The sequence below is a fragment of the Aedes aegypti genome, chromosome 3, assembly GCF_002204515.2.
Source record: "Aedes aegypti strain LVP_AGWG chromosome 3, AaegL5.0 Primary Assembly, whole genome shotgun sequence".
In the NCBI taxonomy this organism is placed as follows: Eukaryota; Metazoa; Arthropoda; class Insecta; order Diptera; family Culicidae; genus Aedes; species Aedes aegypti.
This window is the reverse complement of record NC_035109.1, coordinates 53,009,077-53,030,837: the sequence shown is the minus strand read 5'-3', so window position 1 is coordinate 53,030,837 and position 21,761 is coordinate 53,009,077. Positions and strand designations below refer to the sequence as shown.

At 43.9% G+C, this 21,761-nt stretch overlaps 1 protein-coding gene across 18 annotated transcripts in view; it reads right to left on the bottom strand.

Moving 5' to 3' along the window:
* The window catches only part of LOC5576021 (very low-density lipoprotein receptor), a 1,100,036-nt gene that overhangs the window by 333,126 nt on the left and 745,149 nt on the right, over positions 1 to 21,761 (bottom strand). For 14 of the 18 annotated variants that reach the window (XM_021855964.1, XM_021855956.1, XM_021855970.1 and 11 more), the window contains 2 exons: positions 5,868 to 5,987; positions 5,546 to 5,665 (listed from right to left, as the gene is read on the bottom strand). In XM_021855964.1, coding sequence (XP_021711656.1) covers positions 5,546 to 5,665; positions 5,868 to 5,987 — 240 coding nt within the window. The remainder of the gene's footprint in view (positions 1 to 5,545; positions 5,666 to 5,867; positions 5,988 to 21,761) is intronic. The other 4 variants (XM_021855966.1, XM_021855968.1, XM_021855973.1 and 1 more) reach the window with 1 other exon arrangement.

The following is a 21,761-nucleotide window of genomic DNA, read 5'->3' as shown; positions in this document are numbered from 1 at the left end:
TTTGTCTGCTGATGTCCGAGAAAATTCCAAAAGAAGCACGGCATCTGGTTAAGTTGCCGAGAATGTGATAATTTTGCTAATCAAAGTGTTCCCATAAAATATGGAACATCAAAAACGCTGTTGGAAATGCCACTCTATTTTACAATCGTTGTGAAATGTTAAGCACTCATCCCGACGGCACTGCAGCAGCGCCCGCGATTACAGTCTCAAATTGTTAAGTCATAAATTATTCATGACAAATGAAATTTTGTATGAAGCTGTGAAATTGATTTAGCAATATAAGAAGTCATAAATAAAGTCGGAAATATTTCTCTTTCAACTCTTTTCCACTAATTTGATGGCCCTGAAAAGGGCCGATGGCTTTGTTAGCTTTGATGCTTTTACAGATAAATAACACTGCTGGATGTTATCAGTTGATTGCCATGGTCAAACGGGGAATCCTCAACTCAAATGTATAAATTTGAGCAAGTTATTTGCTTATACGACGAACCGAAAGTTTCGTGGCGTGGATGGCGCACAACAGTAACACCGGGCTTAAGTCGAAATCTGAAGATGGCGGCGATGATGATGGCTGGGTGAACGCAAACAAGCGGTGAACCACAAAGCGAGAATGATTCGCCCGACCGTGTTCACAGTTCGACCGCAAATTCTCCTGTGGACTGCTTCCTCTTCTTCTTCTTCTTGGCGGCGGCAGCGGTGATGACTTTGGCTTTGGACGGCATCTTCTCTCGCTCGCTCGACAGTTCGATTTGAGCGAAGCAAGACAAACGGGGAGGTCCTTCGCTATCGATGTCTGTGCCTGAGAAGCACGCCCGGTCAGAGCAAGCCGACCTGCTGCCTACTGAGATGCGACCCAAGCGAAGAGTGAAAAGCAAATGGCGTCATCTTTTCTCTAGCACCCCATGTTTATAGATTTGGTTGAAATCAACGTTCTCTTTTAAAACAGTTATTAAACTATTTGAACATGTATGTGGGATTCAGTAAGTAAACGAAATGAACCTTTGATGTTTTGTCTTTCGATTGAGGTGCTTATCAAGGTATTTCGTTGATCCAGCAAAAAGTTATAAACGTTTAAAATACTTCATGCCATCGTAACGCTCTTGGTTTTTTTTATTGTTCATGCAAAATGACCAACTTTGATAAATTATATCTCAGTTATTTATGGACCGATTTGAATGAAATTATCACAGAATGTCAGACATAACTTTAATTTTAACATATATTTTTGAGTGATTTTTCCAATCACACGTTGAAAAGCAGTAACGGTTTGACAATAATAAATTTTTTGACTATTTTTTTATAATTGACATAACTGAACATATTGAAGGAATAGCTTCATGGTATCTTCACCAAAGTTGTAGATTTTGACGAGATGAATAAGTTTGCTGAAGACAGTTTTTGTGTAGGGCTATCAGATTTTGAGATAAAAAGTTTTGAATTTTTCGTCGAAAATTACACTTTAGTCAAACCGTTATTACTTATAAACTCGTGATTGGAAAAATTATTCAAAAATATATGTTAAAATTCAAGATATATCTGATGCTCTGTAAAAGTTCAATTCGAATCGGTCCATAAATAACTGAGATCTAAATTACCAATGTTGGTCATTTTGTATGGAAAATCGAAAAAGTTGCAAATGCATGTGAATAAGTTGGGACCTTCCTTAGCCGAATGGTTAGAGTCCGCGGCTACAAAGCAAAGCCATGCTGAAGGTGTCTGGGTTCGATTCCCGGTCGGTCCAGGATCTTTTCGTAATGGAAATTTTCTTGACTTCCCTGGGCATAAATGGAATGCAAAAATGGAAACTTTGGCAAAGAAAGCTCTCAGTTAATAACTGTGGAAGTGCTCATAAGAACTCATAAGTTGAGAAGCAGGCTCTGTCCTAGTGAGGACGTTAATGCCAAGAAGAAGAAGAAGAAGAAGATGTGAATAAGTTCTCTGTTAATTCGACAAACCAGCTGAATATTTCATGGGTGCACAACAGCAAAAGAGTAGCGGATCACAGGGATTTAGTTGAAATCTGGAAACGTAGTTCAATCTTGAAATCTTGAGCGATTTCACAAACCAGATTCTGGATTAACAGCTCAGCAGGATTCTAGAAGCGAGGTACTTCTCGCTAAGCAAGTTCGGAGGAGCTCTTACCAGCTCGAAAGCTGAAATGGAATGAAACTGAATTCGACGAAGGCAGCATGTTTTATAACCTTAGAATAGCAGATGATGCTCCTCCCTTTTGTGCTCTTCGCTTTCTGATCGACCAATCTGGGAAATGGGTATGTGCCAATAATGTGTTGGGCTTGGAATTACTTGAAAATTGCGGAGAATGCTAATACGTGAGAATTTGGTCGAACATTAATTGTTGGAATGATTTACATTCCCTAAATATTTAATACGAGCTATTGATAATCAATAGTTTTCTTTATTATGAAGGTAAATTTCTGATCCATGAGTGCCAAAATTATTACAATTGTTCAATGAGAATGTCTTTTCAAAAGCATTCTAAATATGTCGCAATTTTGTTACATGTGATAATTTTCATAATCAAAGTGTTCCCATAAAATATGGAACATAAAAGGCGCTGTTGGAAAAGCCACTATTTTACAATCGTTATAAAATGTTGAGCACCCACCCGACGGCACTGCAGCAGCGTTCGCGAATACAATCTCTAATGGTTGAGTCATAAATTATTCATGACAAATGAAATTTTGTATGAAGCCGTGGAATTGATTTAGGAATATTAGCAGTTATAAATAAAGACGCAAATATTTCTCTTTTAACTCTTTTCCACAAATTTGATGGCTCTGAAAAGAACCGATGGCTTTGTTAGCTTCGATGTTGTTACGGATAAATAACACTGCTCGGACCAGCAAAACTCAGGGGGCTTCTGGTATTTGCTCCTAATGGTGCTTCTTGACCACCAATGATGATTTCATCACGAGTCGAAATTTTGAAGCGCGGGTCAACAGCTCCTCGGCCGAAGAAATTTGCGGCGGCGATGACGATGGCTGGGTGAACGCAAACAAGTGGTGAACCACAAAGCGAGAGTGGCTCGCCCGACCGTGTTCACAGTTCGACCGCAAATTCTCCTGCGGACTGCTTCCTCTTCTTCTTCTTGGCGGTGGCAGCAGTGATGGCTTTATCTTCGGACGGCATCTTCTCTCGCTCGCTCAACAGTTTGATTTGAACGAAGCAAGACAAACGGGGGCGTCCTTCGCTATCGATGTCTGTGCCTGAGAAGCATGCCCGGTCAGCCGATCTGTCGCTTGCTGAGATGCGAGCCAATCGGAGAGTGAAAAGCAAATGACGTCAAATTTTCTCTAGCCACCCATATTTATAGATTTGCTTGAAATCAATGTTCTCTTTTAAAACAGTTATTAAACTATTTGAACAGGTATTTGGGATTCAGTAAGTAAACGACATGAAGCTTTGATGTCTTGTCTTTCGATTGAGGTGCTAATCAAGAAATTTCGTTAAGCCAGCGAAAAGTTATAAACGTTTAAAATATTTCATGCCAACGTAACGCTCTTGGTTTTGAAATTCCAATTTCACTCCTGTATAGAGAAGAAAGACGTAGTTCTACGTCAAAAAAAAAATAGTCTAGAAGTTAGATGAAATATAAAAGAAAGTATGGATCTGACGGGTGCGGTCTCGAGCATTTTGGTCATTCAATTTGAACACAATTTTTTCCACCAGTTCTAACCGTTGTTTGTTTGCTGCAAGAAACCATTTTCAAGGTGCACGTTTAAAATACTTCACGCAAAGCTTCTACAGTTTGTTGCAGACAATAAACACAATGAATCAGTTGAATCAGATAGTTTCTGGTCGTAGTTTAGTTGAAAATGTATTTCACAAAAGTTCTGAAAAAATACGCATAAATAAGACTAAATAAAACCTAAGAGAGAGGAGACAGCTCACTGACAGTTGGCATGCTTTCTTGCCTTCTTTTGTTAATTCTTAAGTTGTACACAATAGACAGATTAACTTATTTTGGTCAAAATTATTCACTTCTTGTTGTTCACTATGGAAGGAAAAGCATGGGAATATAAAAAAAACATCATTAGCAATTTGGCAACACACAACCACAGACAAACAGTCGTAACACTGATGAAATTTCCATCGACCACTCATTTAACGATCATTTCAAATTCGCTATGTTACAAATCTCACAACCAGAGGCGCGCACATCATTTTCCTTCGCGTTTGACGTTTCACACTACCGCCATCTGCCGGTCTTGTTGCACGAAACACCTTTTCGTGCAACATGCTCACCAGATGATGGTAGTGTAAACTGGACGATGGATTTAGAAGAAATTTGTTCTAAGTGTTACGTCTGTTTGTCTGTGACACAACTATATTAAGTTATTCAATTTTTAAATTTCAAATCATCGAAAAACACATAGAAATTTTAATTACTTTTACTTGCACTTTGACGGTTTTGCACGCTCTGCTCTTTGAATGTGAGGGTTTTCCAGTGACAGTTGGTGACAGGTTCCCTTGACTTTTGGGAGCTCGCAATCTAAGCTAGCTGTCTCCTCTCTCTCAGATTAAATTTTTTCTTCAGCAGTTGATAGTTTGTGTGTCACATAAAATGTGTAACATTTTTTAGCGTGATGATCCACTCACTTTTAGGCATGGGGCTCTGCACAATAATATGTCCCTCTCTTTTACTCCTTCACGACATTAGTAAACAACAAGGCCAGTAAACGTCAAAATCGCATACGAAATCAAAACAGTGCAGAGCCCCATATCGGATCATTTTGATGAAAATTTTGGCTTGATAGCAGCCTGGCTGTTGATATCAAGTTTGCACCCCCAGGTATGGATGTCAAGATAAGCCTTGATTGAACAAATATGTTACAAGCTAAATTGCAACTAAGGGAGATGAATGGCTACAGCAAAAAAAAAAGCATTCAAATGAACCGCGGTCTCATGGTTGAAAAACTCTGAGACATCCAGATGGTCACGTCCGTTTACTTTGTGATTGCATTACTGCTGTCCGGACACTACTAATGGCGTTCGTCGGCGCGGCCATCGCCGACAGGAGTGAACTACTGTCTAATTAAGGGGTCTGATTGGTTGGGCAACTGGTTCCCAACACAATCAGAGCTGAACACAGACTCCCGGACAGCGGAGCGAACCATCTCTGTTCATTTAACGTCGATTTTAAAGCCGATCTAGAATGTTCGATAGAGAAGAGATTTTCCATTCATACACTCAGGCAAATGGACTATCGATAAACATAGGAACCCCTTATGAAAATTCGCCACAAGAAATCGGGTTGAAATTCATAAATTTGCCTTATGAAACCAGAATTTGAAAACAAAAAACGTTTGACGCGGCAACCTGGAATCGAACCAAGAACCTTGCGATCGATAGGCCCGAGCGTACACCACGCGCCAATCGACGCCTTGATGTGGAGTGACGCTAAAACGATACATAAAGCGTTCGTATTGCAATAATCGTTCCACCTTTCATAAGGCAAAATGTATGAAATTCGATAGTCCAGTTCGCTGCGTGTACTTCGTAACGCAAAACCAAAGATTCTTACTGCAGTCCTTCTCGTCGGATCCATCGGGGCAGTCCGGTTCCCGATCGCAGAGCCAACCCCGCGGAATGCAGCGGTCTCCGCTCTTGCACATGACCTCATTGGAGGGACAGGTTTTATTGACTGCGGAGTAGTAGCGTTAGCGACAAAACATTGTGCATCACACATTCACCGAAGCATGTATGGTTAGAGGCAAGAAAAGAGGCAAAAAAAGCAATTAAAACGAAATATAAAAGCACACGGAAAAGAAAGCAAGGAAAAAGCAGGAGCGCCTGAAGGTATACACACAAACAGGCCACCGTGTACGACACCGATGGGTACTTACGGCACTTTTCCGAATCCTCGTCGGAACCGTCGGAGCAGTCGTTCTCGCCATCGCACTGCCAGTGCTTCGGAATGCATCGACCGCTTTTGCAGCGAAACTTATCGTCCGAACAGTTGGTTTCTGTGGGGTGAGAGATAAATGGAAGTGGCGTTAGTAAATTGACAATTTAAAGTTGACAATGGACGAATGTACAATGGTGAATCAATTCCTATAAACGCTGCAGGATAAATGCCTATTAGTTGGGTTTTGTCTGGAGGACTGCTTGTTAAAACAAATTGATAAAATTCGGCTCCATATTGCAAAATAATGATTGAGCTTTAACATACTCGATAGACTTAAAACTTCAAATTCGATTTCTATCCGATTCAAATATGATTTTATATATGATGTCGAAACCTTGTTAGGCTTTTCCGGGAGCAGTAATCATAATTAGATTACATGCAGGTACCACAAATCCACGAAAATATCATGTCAGCAGGCAGCAACACAGTTAGAGACAATCAGCTTCAATTTAGCTTGATGTTGGGCGCCTTACTTGCCTTTGGGCGGCCAGCGTTCTCTAATATTTTGGAAAGCCAGAAGCTCATACCGTTTTCCGGGGTTTGTTAGTGCAAATGCATTCGACCGAACCAAACCAACTGATTGCGGTTTTGTTGTTAGTTAGAAAACGGGTCCTTTCCGACTAGGACATTCTGTGCCGTACGTCTGCCCGAATCAAAGCATATTAATTTATATTTATAGCAAATATAAATCATACCGACAGCGGAGCCGGACACCAGAAGCAATATGTTTGCACTTATTGAAAGCCCCCAGAGGCACCGAAGAACGAACGCATGATGTTGCAGAACGACCATTGCACAGTGGGTAGAAATTGCAACAAATGACAAAAAAGATATATTGTTATCATATTGAATCCAAAGCCAGAGACAATTCTCAAGCTTCTAGGAGAAAATCTGTAGAGAAAATTTCCAGCTTCTGGAGAGAAGCTTTCTAGCTTCTGGACGAGAAGCTTCTAGATGAAAAACTTTCCAGCTTCTGGACGAGAAGCTTTCCAGCTTGTGGACGAGAAGCTTTCCAGCTTCTGGAAGAGAAGCTTTCCAGCTTCTGGACGAGAAGCTTTCCAGCTAATGGACGAGAAGTTTTCCAGCTTCTGGAAAGAAGCTTTCCAGCTTCTGGAAAGAAGCTTTCCAGCTTCTGTAGAGAAACTTGCCAGCTTCTGGAGACAAGCTTTCCAGCTTCTGAAGAGAAGATTTCCAGGTTTTGAAGAGAAGTATTCCAGTTCCTGGATGTGAAGCTTTCCAGCTTCTGGACGAAAAGCTTTCCAGCTTCTGGAGAGAAGCTTTCCAGCCTCTGGAGAGAAGTTTTCCAGCTTCTGGAGAGAAGCTTTCCAGCTTCTGGAGAGAAGCTTTTCAGCTTCTGGAGAGAAGCTTTCCAGCTTCTGGACGAGAAGCTTTGCAGCTTCTGGACGAGAAGCTTTCCAGGTTTTGAAGAGAAGTATTCCAGTTCCTGGACGTGAAGCTTTCCAGCTTCTGGACGAAAAGCTTTCCAGCTTCTGGACGAAAAGCTTTCCAGCTTCTGGACGAGAAGCTTTCCAGCTTCTGGAGAGAAGCTTTCCAGCCTCTGGAGAGAAGTTTTCCAGCTTCTGGAGAGAAGCTTTCCAGCTTCTGGAGAGAAGCTTTCCAGCTTCTGGAGAGAAGCTTTCCAGCTTCTGGACGAGAAGCTTTCCAGCTTCTGGACGAGAAGCTTTCCAGCTTCTGGAGAGAAGCTTTCCAGCCTCTGGAGAGAAGTTTTCCAGCTTCTGGAGAGAAGCTTTCCAGCTTCTGGAGAGAAGCTTTTCAGCTTCTGGAGAGAAGCTTTCCAGCTTCTGGACGAGAAGCTTTGCAGCTTCTGGACGAGAAGCTTTCCAGGTTTTGAAGAGAAGTATTCCAGTTCCTGGACGTGAAGCTTTCCAGCTTCTGGACGAAAAGCTTTCCAGCTTCTGGACGAGAAGCTTTCCAGCATCTGGACGAGAAGCTTGCCAGCTTCTGGAGAGAAGCTTTCCAGCTTCTGGACGAGAAGCTTTCCAGCTTCTGGAGAGAAGCTTTCCAGCCTCTGGAGAGAAGTTTTCCAGCTTCTGGAGAGAAGCTTTCCAGCTTCTGGAGAGAAGCTTTTCAGCTTCTGGAGAGAAGCTTTCCAGCTTCTGGACGAGAAGCTTTGCAGCTTCTGGACGAGAAGCTTTCCAGGTTTTGAAGAGAAGTATTCCAGTTCCTGGACGTGAAGCTTTCCAGCTTCTGGACGAAAAGCTTTCCAGCTTCTGGACGAAAAGCTTTCCAGCTTCTGGACGAGAAGCTTTCCAGCTTCTGGAGAGAAGCTTTCCAGCCTCTGGAGAGAAGTTTTCCAGCTTCTGGAGAGAAGCTTTCCAGCTTCTGGAGAGAAGCTTTCCAGCTTCTGGAGAGAAGCTTTCCAGCTTCTGGACGAGAAGCTTTGCAGCTTCTGGACGAGAAGCTTTCCAGGTTTTTGAAGAGAAGTATTCCAGTTCCTGGACGTGAAGCTTTCCAGCTTCTGGACGAAAAGCTTTCCAGCTTCTGGACGAGAAGCTTTCCAGCTTCTGGACGAGAAGCTTTCCAGCTTCTGGACGAGAAGCTTTCCAGCTTCTGGAGAGAAGCTTTCCAGCCTCTGGAGAGAAGTTTTCCAGCTTCTGGAGAGAAGCTTTCCAGCTTCTGGAGAGAAGCTTTCCAGCTTCTGGAGAGAAGCTTTCCAGCTTCTGGACGAGAAGCTTTGCAGCTTCTGGACGAGAAGCTTTCCAGGTTTTGAAGAGAAGTATTCCAGTTCCTGGACGTGAAGCTTTCCAGCTTCTGGACGAAAAGCTTTCCAGCTTCTGGACGAAAAGCTTTCCAGCTTCTGGACGAGAAGCTTTCCAGCTTCTGGACGAGAAGCTTTCCAGCCTCTGGAGAGAAGTTTCCAGCTTCTGGAGAGAAGCTTTCCAGCTTCTGGAGAGAAGCTTTCCAGCTTCTGGAGAGAAGCTTTCCAGCTTCTGGACGAGAAGCTTTGCAGCTTCTGGACGAGAAGCTTTCCAGGTTTTGAAGAGAAGTATTCCAGTTCCTGGACGTGAAGCTTTCCAGCTTCTGGACGAAAAGCTTTCCAGCTTCTGGACGAAAAGCTTTCCAGCTTCTGGACGAGAAGCTTTCCAGCTTCTGGAGAGAAGCTTTCCAGCTTCTGGAGAGAAGCTTTCCAGCTTCTGGACGAGAAGTTTTCCAGCTTCTGGAGAGAAGCTTTCCAGCTTCTGGAGAGAAGCTTTCCAGCTTCTGGACGAGAAGCTTTGCAGCTTCTGGACGAGAAGCTTTCCAGGTTTTGAAGAGAAGTATTCCAGTTCCTGGACGTGAAGCTTTCCAGCTTCTGGACGAAAAGCTTGCCAGCTTCTGGAGAGAAGCTTTCCAGCCTCTGGAGAGAAGTTTTCCAGCTTCTGGAGAGAAGCTTTCCAGCTTCTGGAGAGAAGCTTTCCCAGCTTCTGGAGAGAAGCTTTCCAGCTTCTGGACGAGAAGCTTTGCAGCTTCTGGACGAGAAGCTTTCCAGGTTTTGAAGAGAAGTATTCCAGTTCCTGGACGTGAAGCTTTCCAGCTTCTGGACGAAAAGCTTTCCCAGCTTCTGGACGAGAAGCTTTCCAGCATCTGGACGAGAAGCTTGCCAGCTTCTGGAGAGAAGCTTTCCAGCTTCTGGACGAGAAGCTTTCCAGCTTCTGGACGAGAAGCTTTCCAGCTTCTGGGAGAGAAGCTTTCCAGCCTCTGGAGAGAAGTTTTCCAGCTTCTGGAGAGAAGCTTTCCAGCTTCTGGAGAGAAGCTTTTCAGCTTCTGGAGAGAAGCTTTCCAGCTTCTGGAGAGAAGCTTTCCAGCTTCTGGACGAGAAGCTTTGCAGCTTCTGGACGAGAAGCTTTCCCAGGTTTTGAAGAAGAAGTATTCCAGTTCCTGGAGACCGTTGGAAAGCTTTCCAGCTTCTGGACGAAAAGCTTTCCAGCTTCTGGACGAAAAGCTTTCCAGCTTCTGGACGAAGCTTTCCAGCTCTGGACGAGAAGCTTTCCAGCTTCTGGAGAGAAGCTTTCCAGCCTCTGGAGAGAAGTTTTCCGACTTCTGGAGAGAAGCTTTCCCCAGCTTCTGGAGAGAAGCTTTCCCAGCTTCTGGAGAGAAGCTTTCCACTTCTGGACGAGAAAGCTTTCCCAGCTTCTGGACAGAGAAGCTTTCCAGCTTCTGGAGAGAACTTTCCAGCCTCTGGAGAGAAGTTTTCCAGCTTTCTGGAGAGAAGCTTTCCAGCTTCTGGAGAGAAGCTTTTCAGCTTCTGGAGAGAAGCTTTCCAGCTTCTGGACGAGAAGCTTTGCCAGCTTCTGGACGAGAAGCTTTTCCAGGTTTTGAAGAGAAGTATTCCAGTTCCTGGACGTGAAGCTTTCCCAGCTTCTGGACGAAAAGCTTTCCAGCTTCTGGAACGAGAAGCTTTCCAGCATCTGGACGAGAAAGCCCTTGCCCAGCTTCTGGAGAGAAGCTTTCCAGCTTCTGGAGAGAAGCTTTCCAGCTTCTGGAGAGAAGCTTTCCAGCTTCTGGAGAGAAGTTTTCCAGCTTCTGGAGAGAAGCTTTCCAGCTTCTGGAGAGAAGCTTTCAGCTTCTGGAGAGAAGCTTTCCAGCTTCTGGAGAGAAGCTTTCAGCTTCTGGAGAGAAGCTTTCCAGCTTTGAGAGAAGTTTCCAGTTCTGGAGTGAAGCTTTCCAGCTTCTGGACGAAAAGCTTTCCAGCTTCTGACGAAAAGCTTTCCAGCTTCTGGACGAGAAGCTTTCCAGCTTCTGGAGAGAAGTTTCCAGCTTCTGGAGAGAAGTTTTCCAGCTTCTGGAGAGAAGCTTTCCAGCTTCTGGAGAGAAGCTTTCCAGCTTCTGGAGAGAAGCTTTCCAGCTTCTGGACGAGAAGCTTTCCAGCTTCTGGACGAGAAGCTTTCCAGTTTCTGGAGAGAAGCTTTCCAGTTCTGACGAGAAGCTTTCCAGCTTCTGGACGAAAGCTTTCCAGCTTCTGGACGAGAAGCTTTCCAGCTTCTGGACGAGAAGCTTTCCAGCTTCTGGACGAGAAGCTTTTCCAGCTCTCTGGAGAGAAGCTTTCCAGCTTCTGGACGAGAAAGCTTTCCAGCTTCTGGAGAGAAGCTTCCAGCTTCTGGAGAGAAGCTTTCCAGCTTCTGGACGAGAAGCTTTGCAGCTTCTGGACGAGAAGCTTTCCAGCTTTGAGAGAAGCTTTCCAGTTCTGGAGAAGCTTTCCAGCTTCTGGAAAAGCTTTCCAGCTTCTGGAGAAAGCTTTCCAGCTTCTGGAGAGAAGCTTTCCAGCTTCTGGAGAGAAGCTTTCCAGCTCTGGAGAGAAGCTTTCCAGCTTCTGGAGAGAAGCTTTCCAGCTTCTGGAGAGAAGCTTTCCAGCTTCTGGAGAGAAGCTTTCCAGCTTCTGGAGAGAAGCTTTCAGCTTCTGGACGAGAAGCTTTCCAGCTTTGAAGAGAAGTTTCCAGTTCTGGACGTGAAGCTTTCCAGCTTCTGGAGAAAGCTTTCCAGCTTCTGGAGAGAAGCTTTCCAGCTTCTGGAGAGAAGCTTTCCAGCTTCTGGAGAGAAGCTTTCCAGCTTCTGGAGAGAAGCTTTCCAGCTTCTGGAGAGAAGCTTTCCAGCTTCTGGAGAGAAGCTTTCCAGCTTCTGGAGAGAAGCTTTCCAGCTTCTGGAAGAAGCTTTCAGCTTCTGGAGAGAAGCTTTCCAGCTTTGAGAGAAGCTTTCCAGTTCTGGAGAGAAGCTTTCCAGCTTCTGGACGAAAGCTTTCCAGCTTCTGGAGAGAAGCTTTCCAGCTTGGAGAGAAGCTTTCCAGCTTCTGGAGAGAAGCTTTCCAGCTTCTGGAGAGAAGCTTTCCAGCTTCTGGAGAGAAGCTTTCCAGCTTCTGGAGAGAAGCTTTCAGCTTCTGGACGAGAAGCTTTCCAGCTTTTGAAGAGAAGTTTCCAGTTCTGGAGTGAAGCTTTCCAGCTTCTGGAGAAAGCTTTCCAGCTTCTGGAGAGAAGCTTTCCAGCTCTGGAGAGAAGCTTTCCAGCTTCTGGAGAGAAGCTTTCCAGCTTCTGGAGAGAAGCTTTCCAGCTTCTGGAGAGAAGCTTTCCAGCTTCTGGAGAGAAGTTTCCAGCTTCTGGAGAGAAGCTTTCCAGCTTCTGGAGAGAAGCTTTCAGCTTCTGGAGAGAAGCTTTCCAGCTTCTGGAGAGAAGCTTTCAGCTTCTGGACGAGAAGCTTTCCAGCTTTGAAGAGAAGTTTCCAGTTCTGGAGTGAAGCTTTCCAGCTTCTGGAGAGAAGCTTTCCAGCTTCTGGACGAGAAGCTTTCCAGCTTGGAGAGAAGCTTTCCAGCTTGGACGAGAAGCTTTCCAGCTTCTGGAGAGAAGCTTTCCAGCTTCTGGAGATAAGCTTTCCAGCTTCTGGAGAGAAGCTTTTCCAGCTTCTGGACGAGAAGCTTTCCAGCTTCTGGACGAGAAGCTTTGCAGCTTCTGGACGAGAAGCTTTCCAGGTTTTGAAGAGAAGTATTCCAGTTCCTGGACGTGAAGCTTTTCCAGCTTCTGGACGAAAAGCTTTTCCAGCTTCTGGACGAAAAGCTTTCCAGCTCTGGACGAGAAGCTTTCCAGCTTCTGGAGAGAAGCTTTCCAGCTTCTGGAGAGAAGCTTTCCAGCTTCTGGACGAGAAGTTTTCCAGCTTCTGGAGAGAAGCTTTCCAGCTTCTGGAGAGAAGCTTTCCAGCTTCTGGACGAGAAGCTTTGCAGCTTCTGGACGAGAAGCTTTCCAGGTTTTGAAGAGAAGTATTCCAGTTCCTGGACGTGAAGCTTTCCAGCTTCTGGACGAAAAGCTTGCCAGCTTCTGGAGAGAAGCTTTCCAGCCTCTGGAGAGAAGTTTTCCAGCTTCTGGAGAGAAGCTTTCCAGCTTCTGGAGAGAAGCTTTCCAGCTTCTGGAGAGAAGCTTTCCAGCTTCTGGACGAGAAGCTTTGCAGCTTCTGGACGAGAAGCTTTCCAGGTTTTGAAGAGAAGTATTCCAGTTCCTGGAGAGAAGCTTTCCAGCTTCTGGAGAGAAGCTTTCCAGCTTCTGGACGAGAAGCTTTCCAGCTTCTGGACGAGAAGCTTTCCAGCTTCTGGAAGAGAAGTATTTCCAGTTCTGGAGAGAAGCTTTCCAGCTTCTGGACGAGAAGCTTTCCAGCTTCTGGACGAGAAGCTTTCCAGCTTCTGGAGAGAAGCTTTCCAGCTTCTGGACGAGAAGCTTTCCAGCTTCTGGACGAGAAGCCTTTCCAGCTTCTGGAGGAGGAAAAGCTTTCCAGCTTCTGGAGAGAAGCTTTCCAGCTTTCTGGAGAGAAGCTTTCCAGCTTCTGGAGAGAAGCTTTCCAGCTTCTGGAGAGAAGCTTTCCAGCTCTGGAGAGAAGCTTTCCAGCTTCTGGACGAAGCTTTCAGCTTCTGGACGAGAAGCTTCCAGCTTCTAGAGAGTTTACTAAGGAGAAGCTTTCCAGCTTCTGGAGTCAGCCGATGAAGCTTTCCAGCTCTGGAGAGAAGCTTCCAGTTCTGGACGAAAGCTTTCCAGCTTGGAGAGAAGCTTTCCGCTGAAGAGAAATCCTTCTGGAGGAAGCTTTCCAGCTTCTGGAGGAAGCTTTCCAGCTTCTGGAGAGAAGCTTTCAGCTTTGGAAGAGAAGTTTCCAGTTCTGGACGAGAAGCTTTCCAGCTTCTGGCGATGAGAAGCCTTTCCAGTTTCTGGACGAGAAGCTTTCCAGCTAATGGGACGAGAAGCTTCCAGGTTTTGAAGAGAAGTATTCCAGTTCCTGGATGTGAAGCCTTCCAGCTTCTGGAGGAGAAGCTTTTCCAGTTCTGGACCGAGGGAAGCTTCCAGCTAATGGACGAGAAGCTTTTTCAGGTTGTGAAGAGAAGTATTCCAGTTCCTGGATGTTGAAGCTTTCCAGCTTCCTGGACGAGAAGCTTTCCAGTTTCTGGACGAGAAGCTTTCCAGCTAATGGACGAGAAGGCTGTCCAGCTAATGGACGAGAGCTTTCCAGCTTCTGGACGAGGAAGCTTTCCAGCTTCTGGAGAGAAGCTTTCCAGCTTCTGGAGAGAAGCTTTCCAGCTTCTGGACGAGAAGCTTTGCAGCTTCTGGACGAGAAGCTTTCCAGGTTTTGAAGAGAAGTATTCCAGTTCCTGGACGTGAAGCTTTCCAGCTTCTGGACGAAAAGCTTTCCAGCTTCTGGACGAGAAGCTTTCCAGCATCTGGACGAGAAGCTTGCCAGCTTCTGGAGAGAAGCTTTCCAGCTTCTGGACGAGAAGCTTTCCAGCTTCTGGAGAGAAGCTTTCCAGCCTCTGGAGAGAAGTTTTCCAGCTTCTGGAGAGAAGCTTTCCAGCTTCTGGAGAGAAGCTTTTCAGCTTCTGGAGAGAAGCTTTCCAGCTTCTGGAGAGAAGCTTTCCAGCTTCTGGACGAGAAGCTTTGCAGCTTCTGGACGAGAAGCTTTCCAGGTTTTGAAGAGAAGTATTCCAGTTCCTGGACGTGAAGCTTTCCAGCTTCTGGACGAAAAGCTTTCCAGCTTCTGGACGAAAAGCTTTCCAGCTTCTGGACGAAAAGCTTTCCAGCTTCTGGACGAGAAGCTTTCCAGCTTCTGGAGAGAAGCTTTCCAGCCTCTGGAGAGAAGTTTTCCAGCTTCTGGAGAGAAGCTTTCCAGCTTCTGGAGAGAAGCTTTCCAGCTTCTGGAGAGAAGCTTTCCAGCTTCTGGACGAGAAGCTTTCCAGCTTCTGGACGAGAAGCTTTCCAGCTTCTGGAGAGAAGCTTTCCAGCCTCTGGAGAGAAGTTTTCCAGCTTCTGGAGAGAAGCTTTCCAGCTTCTGGAGAGAAGCTTTTCAGCTTCTGGAGAGAAGCTTTCCAGCTTCTGGACGAGAAGCTTTGCAGCTTCTGGACGAGAAGCTTTCCAGGTTTTGAAGAGAAGTATTCCAGTTCCTGGACGTGAAGCTTTCCAGCTTCTGGACGAAAAGCTTTCCAGCTTCTGGACGAAAAGCTTTCCAGCTTCTGGACGAGGGGGAAGCTTTCCAGCTTCTGGAGAGAAGCTTTCCAGCTTCTGGAGAAGCTCCAGCCTGGGAAGTTTTCCAGCTTCTGGAGAGAAGCTTTCCAGCTTCTGGAGAGAAGCTTTCCAGCTTCTGGAGAGAAGCTTTCCAGCTTCTGGACGAGAAGCTTTGCAGCTTCTGGACGAGAAGCTTTCCAGGTTTTTGAAGAGAAGTATTCCAGTTCCTGGACGTGAAGCTTTCCAGCTTCTGGACGAAAAGCTTTCCAGCTTCTGGACGAGAAGCTTTCCAGCTTCTGGACGAGAAGCTTTCCAGCTTCTGGAGAGAAGCTTTCCAGCCTCTGGAGAGAAGTTTTCCAGCTTCTGGAGAGAAGCTTTCCAGCTTCTGGAGAGAAGCTTTCCAGCTTCTGGAGAGAAGCTTTCCAGCTTCTGGACGAGAAGCTTTGCAGCTTCTGGACGAGAAGCTTTCCAGGTTTTGAAGAGAAGTATTCCAGTTCCTGGACGTGAAGCTTTCCAGCTTCTGGACGAAAAGCTTTCCAGCTTCTGGACGAAAAGCTTTCCAGCTTCTGGACGAGAAGCTTTCCAGCTTCTGGACGAGAAGCTTTCCAGCCTCTGGAGAGAAGTTTTCCAGCTTCTGGAGAGAAGCTTTCCAGCTTCTGGAGAGAAGCTTTCCAGCTTCTGGAGAGAAGCTTTCCAGCTTCTGGACGAGAAGCTTTGCAGCTTCTGGACGAGAAGCTTTCCAGGTTTTGAAGAGAAGTATTCCAGTTCCTGGACGTGAAGCTTTCCAGCTTCTGGACGAGAAGCTTTCCAGCTTCTGGACGAGAAGCTTTCCAGCCTCTGGAGAGAAGTTTTCCAGCTTCTGGAGAGAAGCTTTCCAGCTTCTGGAGAGAAGCTTTCCAGCTTCTGGAGAGAAGCTTTCCAGCTTCTGGACGAGAAGTTTTCCAGCTTCTGGAGAGAAGCTTTCCAGCTTCTGGAGAGAAGCTTTCCAGCTTCTGGACGAGAAGCTTTGCAGCTTCTGGACGAGAAGCTTTCCAGGTTTTGAAGAGAAGTATTCCAGTTCCTGGACGTGAAGCTTTCCAGCTTCTGGACGAAAAGCTTGCCAGCTTCTGGAGAGAAGCTTTCCAGCCTCTGGAGAGAAGTTTTCCAGCTTCTGGAGAGAAGCTTTCCAGCTTCTGGAGAGAAGCTTTCCAGCTTCTGGAGAGAAGCTTTCCAGCTTCTGGACGAGAAGCTTTGCAGCTTCTGGACGAGAAGCTTTCCAGGTTTTGAAGAGAAGTATTCCAGTTCCTGGACGTGAAGCTTTCCAGCTTCTGGACGAAAAGCTTTCCAGCTTCTGGACGAGAAGCTTTCCAGCATCTGGACGAGAAGCTTGCCAGCTTCTGGAGAGAAGCTTTCCAGCTTCTGGACGAGAAGCTTTCCAGCTTCTGGAGAGAAGCTTTCCAGCCTCTGGAGAGAAGTTTTCCAGCTTCTGGAGAGAAGCTTTCCAGCTTCTGGAGAGAAGCTTTTCAGCTTCTGGAGAGAAGCTTTCCAGCTTCTGGACGAGAAGCTTTGCAGCTTCTGGACGAGAAGCTTTCCAGGTTTTGAAGAGAAGTATTCCAGTTCCTGGATGTGAAGCTTTCCAGCTTCTGGACGAGAAGCATTCCAGCTTCTGGACGAGAAGCTTTCCAGCTAATGGACGAGAAGCTTTCCAGCTAATGGACGAGAAGCTTTCCAGCTTCTGGAGAGAAGCTTTCCAGCTTCTGGAGATAAGCTTTCCAGCTTCTGGAGAGAAGCTTTCCAGCTTCTGGAGAGAAGCTTTCCAGCTTCTGGAGAGAAGCATTCCAGCTTCTGGAGAGAAGCTTTCCAGCTTCTGGACGAGATGCTTTGCAGCTTCTGGACGAGAAGCTTTTCAGGTTTTGAAGAGAAGTATTCCAGTTCCTGGATGTGAAGCTTTCCAGCTTCTGGACGAGAAGCTTTCCAGTTTCTGGACGAGAAGCTTTCCAGCTAATGGACGAGAAGCTTTCCAGCTAATGGACGAGAAGCTTTCCAGCTTCTGGAGAGAAGCTTTCCAGCTTCTGGAGATAAGTTTTCCAGCTTCTGGAGAGAAGCTTTCCAGCTTCTGGACGAGAAGCTTTCCAGCTTCTGGATGAGAAGCTTTCCAGTTTCTGGACGAGAAGCTTTCCAGCTAATGGACGAGAAGCTTTCCAGGTTTTGAAGAGAAGTATTCCAGTTCCTGGATGTGAAGTTTTCCAGCTTCTGTACGAGAAGCTTTCCAGCTTCTGGACGAGAAGCTTTCCAGCTTCTGGAGAGAAGCATTCCAGCTTCTGGAGAGAAGCTTTCCAGCTTCTGGACGAGATGCTTTGCAGTTTCTGGACGAGAAGCTTTTCAGGTTTTGAAGAGAAGTATTCCAGTTCCTGGATGTGAAGCTTTCCAGCTTCTGGACGAGAAGCTTTCCAGTTTCTGGACGAGAAGCTTTCCAGCTAATGGACGAGAAGCTTTCCAGCTAATGGACGAGAAGTTTTCCAGCTAATGGACGAGAAGTTTTCCAGCTTCTAGACGAGAAGCTTTCCAGCCTCTGGAGAGAAGTTTTCCAGCTTCTGGAGAGAAGCTTTCCAGCTTCTGGAGAGAAGCTTGCCAGCTTTTGGAGACAAGTTTGCCAGCTTCTGGAGAAAGGTTTTTGCATTTCAATTAAAATACAATCTAAATGCAATCCTAATGAAAACCAAGTTTTCGACAGTTTCTACCAACTGTGCCTCAATACGGTTCAGTAGACAGGGGTTTCGAGAGCTGATGCGAGCATATGTTTTCAAACAACAATATCCAAGTCTCACGCACGCACAAAATCGCAAACAATCTTGCATAATGACCTGATCATTGAAGGTTGTGGTGCAGGAGGCAGGCGGACGAAACGTTCAACATAATGTTTATCACACATACGAGCACGTACCGAAGTCAGGCAGGGAATCCTATGCAAACCGGGGGATGACTGCAACCGACGGCCAAACCGTACCCCAAATGGCAGTGCTGTAGAATTCGCTCGACCAGCCTTTAGGCCGATAAGCTAATAATGATTAAATCTCATTTCGTACGACCTGGTGGCGATGTCCTGTCTGTCTTCCACTCGCTCTTCCGGATAATATCGGAGATCCTCTTGAAAATGGAACCTGGAACGATTCGTACGGCAAGTGCTGACGGTGGCCGACGAAGGCACTTCCGGATGAATAATGTGTCTGGGATGCGGGCTTCGAAAGCATTCGAGAGCCATGCCGAAAGGAATGACAAATTGTGTTCTGCAACTAAGTATGGCTCTTAATAGAGGGTAATGCATTGTTTCGAAGAGTTTGCCATAATTGATACATTGTTTTTCCAATGAGCAAACTTGAACGGAATGTAGCGGTCCTTAGGAGTCTGTACACTGGAACTTCAATTTACGGTACTCATATTTATGCAAATTCCATTTTCGTAACTCCATCGTTGTTCTTCGCGATGATCTAAGACATGTAACTCACAAAGTACTCATTTGAATATGTATTTCAGATCTACATGCGTAACTTATAACCTTCATGGTGCTTATGAATAAGGTTTACATTCAAACAACCTCAATATATGACCTATATAGTTTCGAATTCACCAATTGTTTGCGGTCATCCAAAAAAATTGCATTTCATTAAGGCCTTCGAATCTACAGGCGTAACCAGAGATCCCTCGGAAGTTAATGAATAAGGCTCATACCCATAGAGTTTCAAACATACATACAGTATCAAGTTATGAGTCAAACGACTGACTGGGGCTATTCAAGACCGTAAGCGGAGCTTTCAGTGTATAATACTTTCGTGTCACTGCCCTCAGCTCCAGAATCCATCCGTCTGTCATTCAAACCACGAATCAACGCCACACAAAACCCATCCATCCAGAAGACAACCAGTTAGTCCAACCAGAAATAGACACAAATTGTTACTACATTGTCACTACAATTCACTGTCGTTGTTGCTGGAAAACCCGCTCTCATTCTGTTTCTCTCGAGGCGTCGAAGCTGCCGCTGGTAGTAGTGCGGTTAAGCTGAAAATGGACGGGTGAAAAAGTGACACCGGGAATGGCATTTACTGAATATTCATCTGCACGTCCTTTGGCGCCACCCCTTTTGCCTTACCCACTCATAGCTAGTGGGGGGTTCAAACGTGCAACTGATTCGGAAAAGTGGAAAAGCGCACATAAAATGCACGCCACATTGGGCTGCAGTGACTGCGAGAGGGGGATGAGAGGCTTGATGATGCTGCAAAAGTACACCCCACAATCATGGGCGTACTAGGAGGGGGTCATCTGGCTTATGGAATGACACATTTTTAGGAACCCGACTTGAAATCAGGTTTATGTCAAAAATTGTTGGAAGATGAAAAGAATCTACCGAAATCAATCATTCTGAAATTCACCTGAATTTTGCTAACGAATTTGAAAGCAGAATAAGCAGAATAACTTGTTATTTCAAAATAGAGAGGTCCTTTAGATATTCCTCTAAACATTTTTCTAGAGATTTATCAAAATACAAATTACTCTAGCATTTTATTAAAAATATATTTTGAATTTGTTCAGAGAATCCTTAGCGAAATATTCAGGTATTTCAAAAAGATTTTTTTCTACACATAGGTCCCCAAGCTTCTCCGATACACGATCCACTTCGCTGTCATGTTAGTTTTTCGCAACCCCCCATGGGAGTACAGTACGGCAGTGTCCATAAATGACGTTGCTATTTTAACCAATGTTTGATTATCCCCTCCCCCTAGTAGCATATCTCACCATGCCTAATATATGGTTCGTCACACAATCGTATGCTCCCCTCTTCACCCTAAAATTGCTATGTCATTTGAAGACGGCCCTAGAGGAAAAAGTCTGTGGTTTTAAATTTTTCGAAAGGGCATAGAGTATACGATATACGATATACGATATACGCATGCAAAAATGGTCATTGGCACAGTAAGCTCTCAGTTAATAACTGTGGGAGTGCTCATAAGAACACTATGCTGAGAAGCAGGCTCTGTCCCAGTGATGATGCAATGCCAGAAAGAAGATTAATTAACCATCAAAACTGTACCTTATTGAAATTGATGCAAAGACTCAAAATGTACAAACTTCGGAAAAAACTAACTAAACTAAATTTGACGGCTTTCTTCAAACTCAATAACCCTTCCGAAAAATTTATGATTATTTTGGAATGGTTGAAGAGTTTCACGAATGACTCCGTAAATTTTTGTCTAATATTTTAGTTTAAAAAAACTTCAAAAGAAGATTAATAAACAACTCCTACAAAATATAATCTGAGATTTTCTGAAAAAAAAAATTATCCCAAAAAACGAAGACGATTCCTTTTTCTTCTCAGTATTTTTTTTACAAATATTCCATGGATACACAATCAGTTTTTTTATGATTTCCAACAAATATTTTTCTTGATATTCCACTAATAGCACTTGCCCTACAACCCGACCAGACGGAAGAAACAAGATTATAACATAATGTGTTCCCCTGATATGATTTTTTTTATATCACCAGTTGTTATAAAACATGTACCTTTACTGGTTAAAATAACAAGAATTCTAACAAGAATTGCATCAAATTAAACTAAAATATAACATATAATTTAAATGAAAATTATTACAGAATGTGTTGCAAGGATGTTACTAAATAACAAAATTATAGCAAACTGTGTTACTGTTCATGACATCGAATGTTATTTGCAACAAACTGCGATGGCAAAAATATAACAAATGTTGTTATACATGTGTTACTAAAAATATAACAAATTGAGAACCAAGCTATTTTGATAACAAAATGTTATCAACTTCTGTTTATTATAACTGCTGCTGATATAAATGTGTTATAATCTTATTATGTGCTTCTGATCGGGAAACGATTTGGCATATGTTCTTCACGAAATTTCTTCAAATATTTTAGTTCTTCCAGAATTTACAGCAGGAATGTTTTAGGGGCTAAATTAAGGGTTTTGTAGTAACTTTTTCAAGAACTTCTTCAAAAATTAGCAGAAAATAGATTATTTCTAAATAGTACCGTATAACAGGGTAACTTTGATATCTTCTCGGAAGGAAATCTTATTTGATTTAACATTCTGTCTCGTAAATTTTTTTTACTGAGAAGTTTAAATAAAGTAAGACAAATTTGATACATTGTGAAAGGCCATGAATGTGAAGTAATGAGTGGATATTTCACCAAGATTATTATTACTGTTTAATTGACACATATGACAAAAAAGGTTTTTCAAAATGATATGAGCACTTACGAAAAATTGCGAGTTAAATAAAACAGCTCAAATGTTTTCGTAACTTTCAATGCCTAAGATAGAGCTAGAAAAAGTCTTGACAGTATCCTATTGGTATTTATTGATATTATCTTTCATACATGAGCAAAGCAGTGCTGCGAGATTGTTAATTCTAAAATCATCAAATTTTATGACAAAAAAAGCACAGCTATTTTGTACAAGTATGGGAGTGCAAGACACATTTTTTATTTTAAGGGCTCTAGAGATCACCTGAAAATCATCATCATTCAAAGGCTACACAGACCTTAAACATAAAAACGTCAATAACGATGTCTAAATTGTAAAAATAATCTACCCATCTGTATTAAACCGGACTGGGCGCACAATATGTCGACATCTTTGATGACGATTCAGACCAATGATGCTTATCATGTAACCTCAATCCAAAAAGACACCTATGACTCTCTAAAGAAAAAAAAATGGTCATTTGTTGCGTGGAACCATTCAAAGAACTTAATTATCTTAAATAAACAAAAATAAGACATGTTGCATTTAAACATTCTATTAAACTTGAAATAAGTTTTATTCCATTTTTGAAGAAATAAATAAACATAATCTATCTCGATAA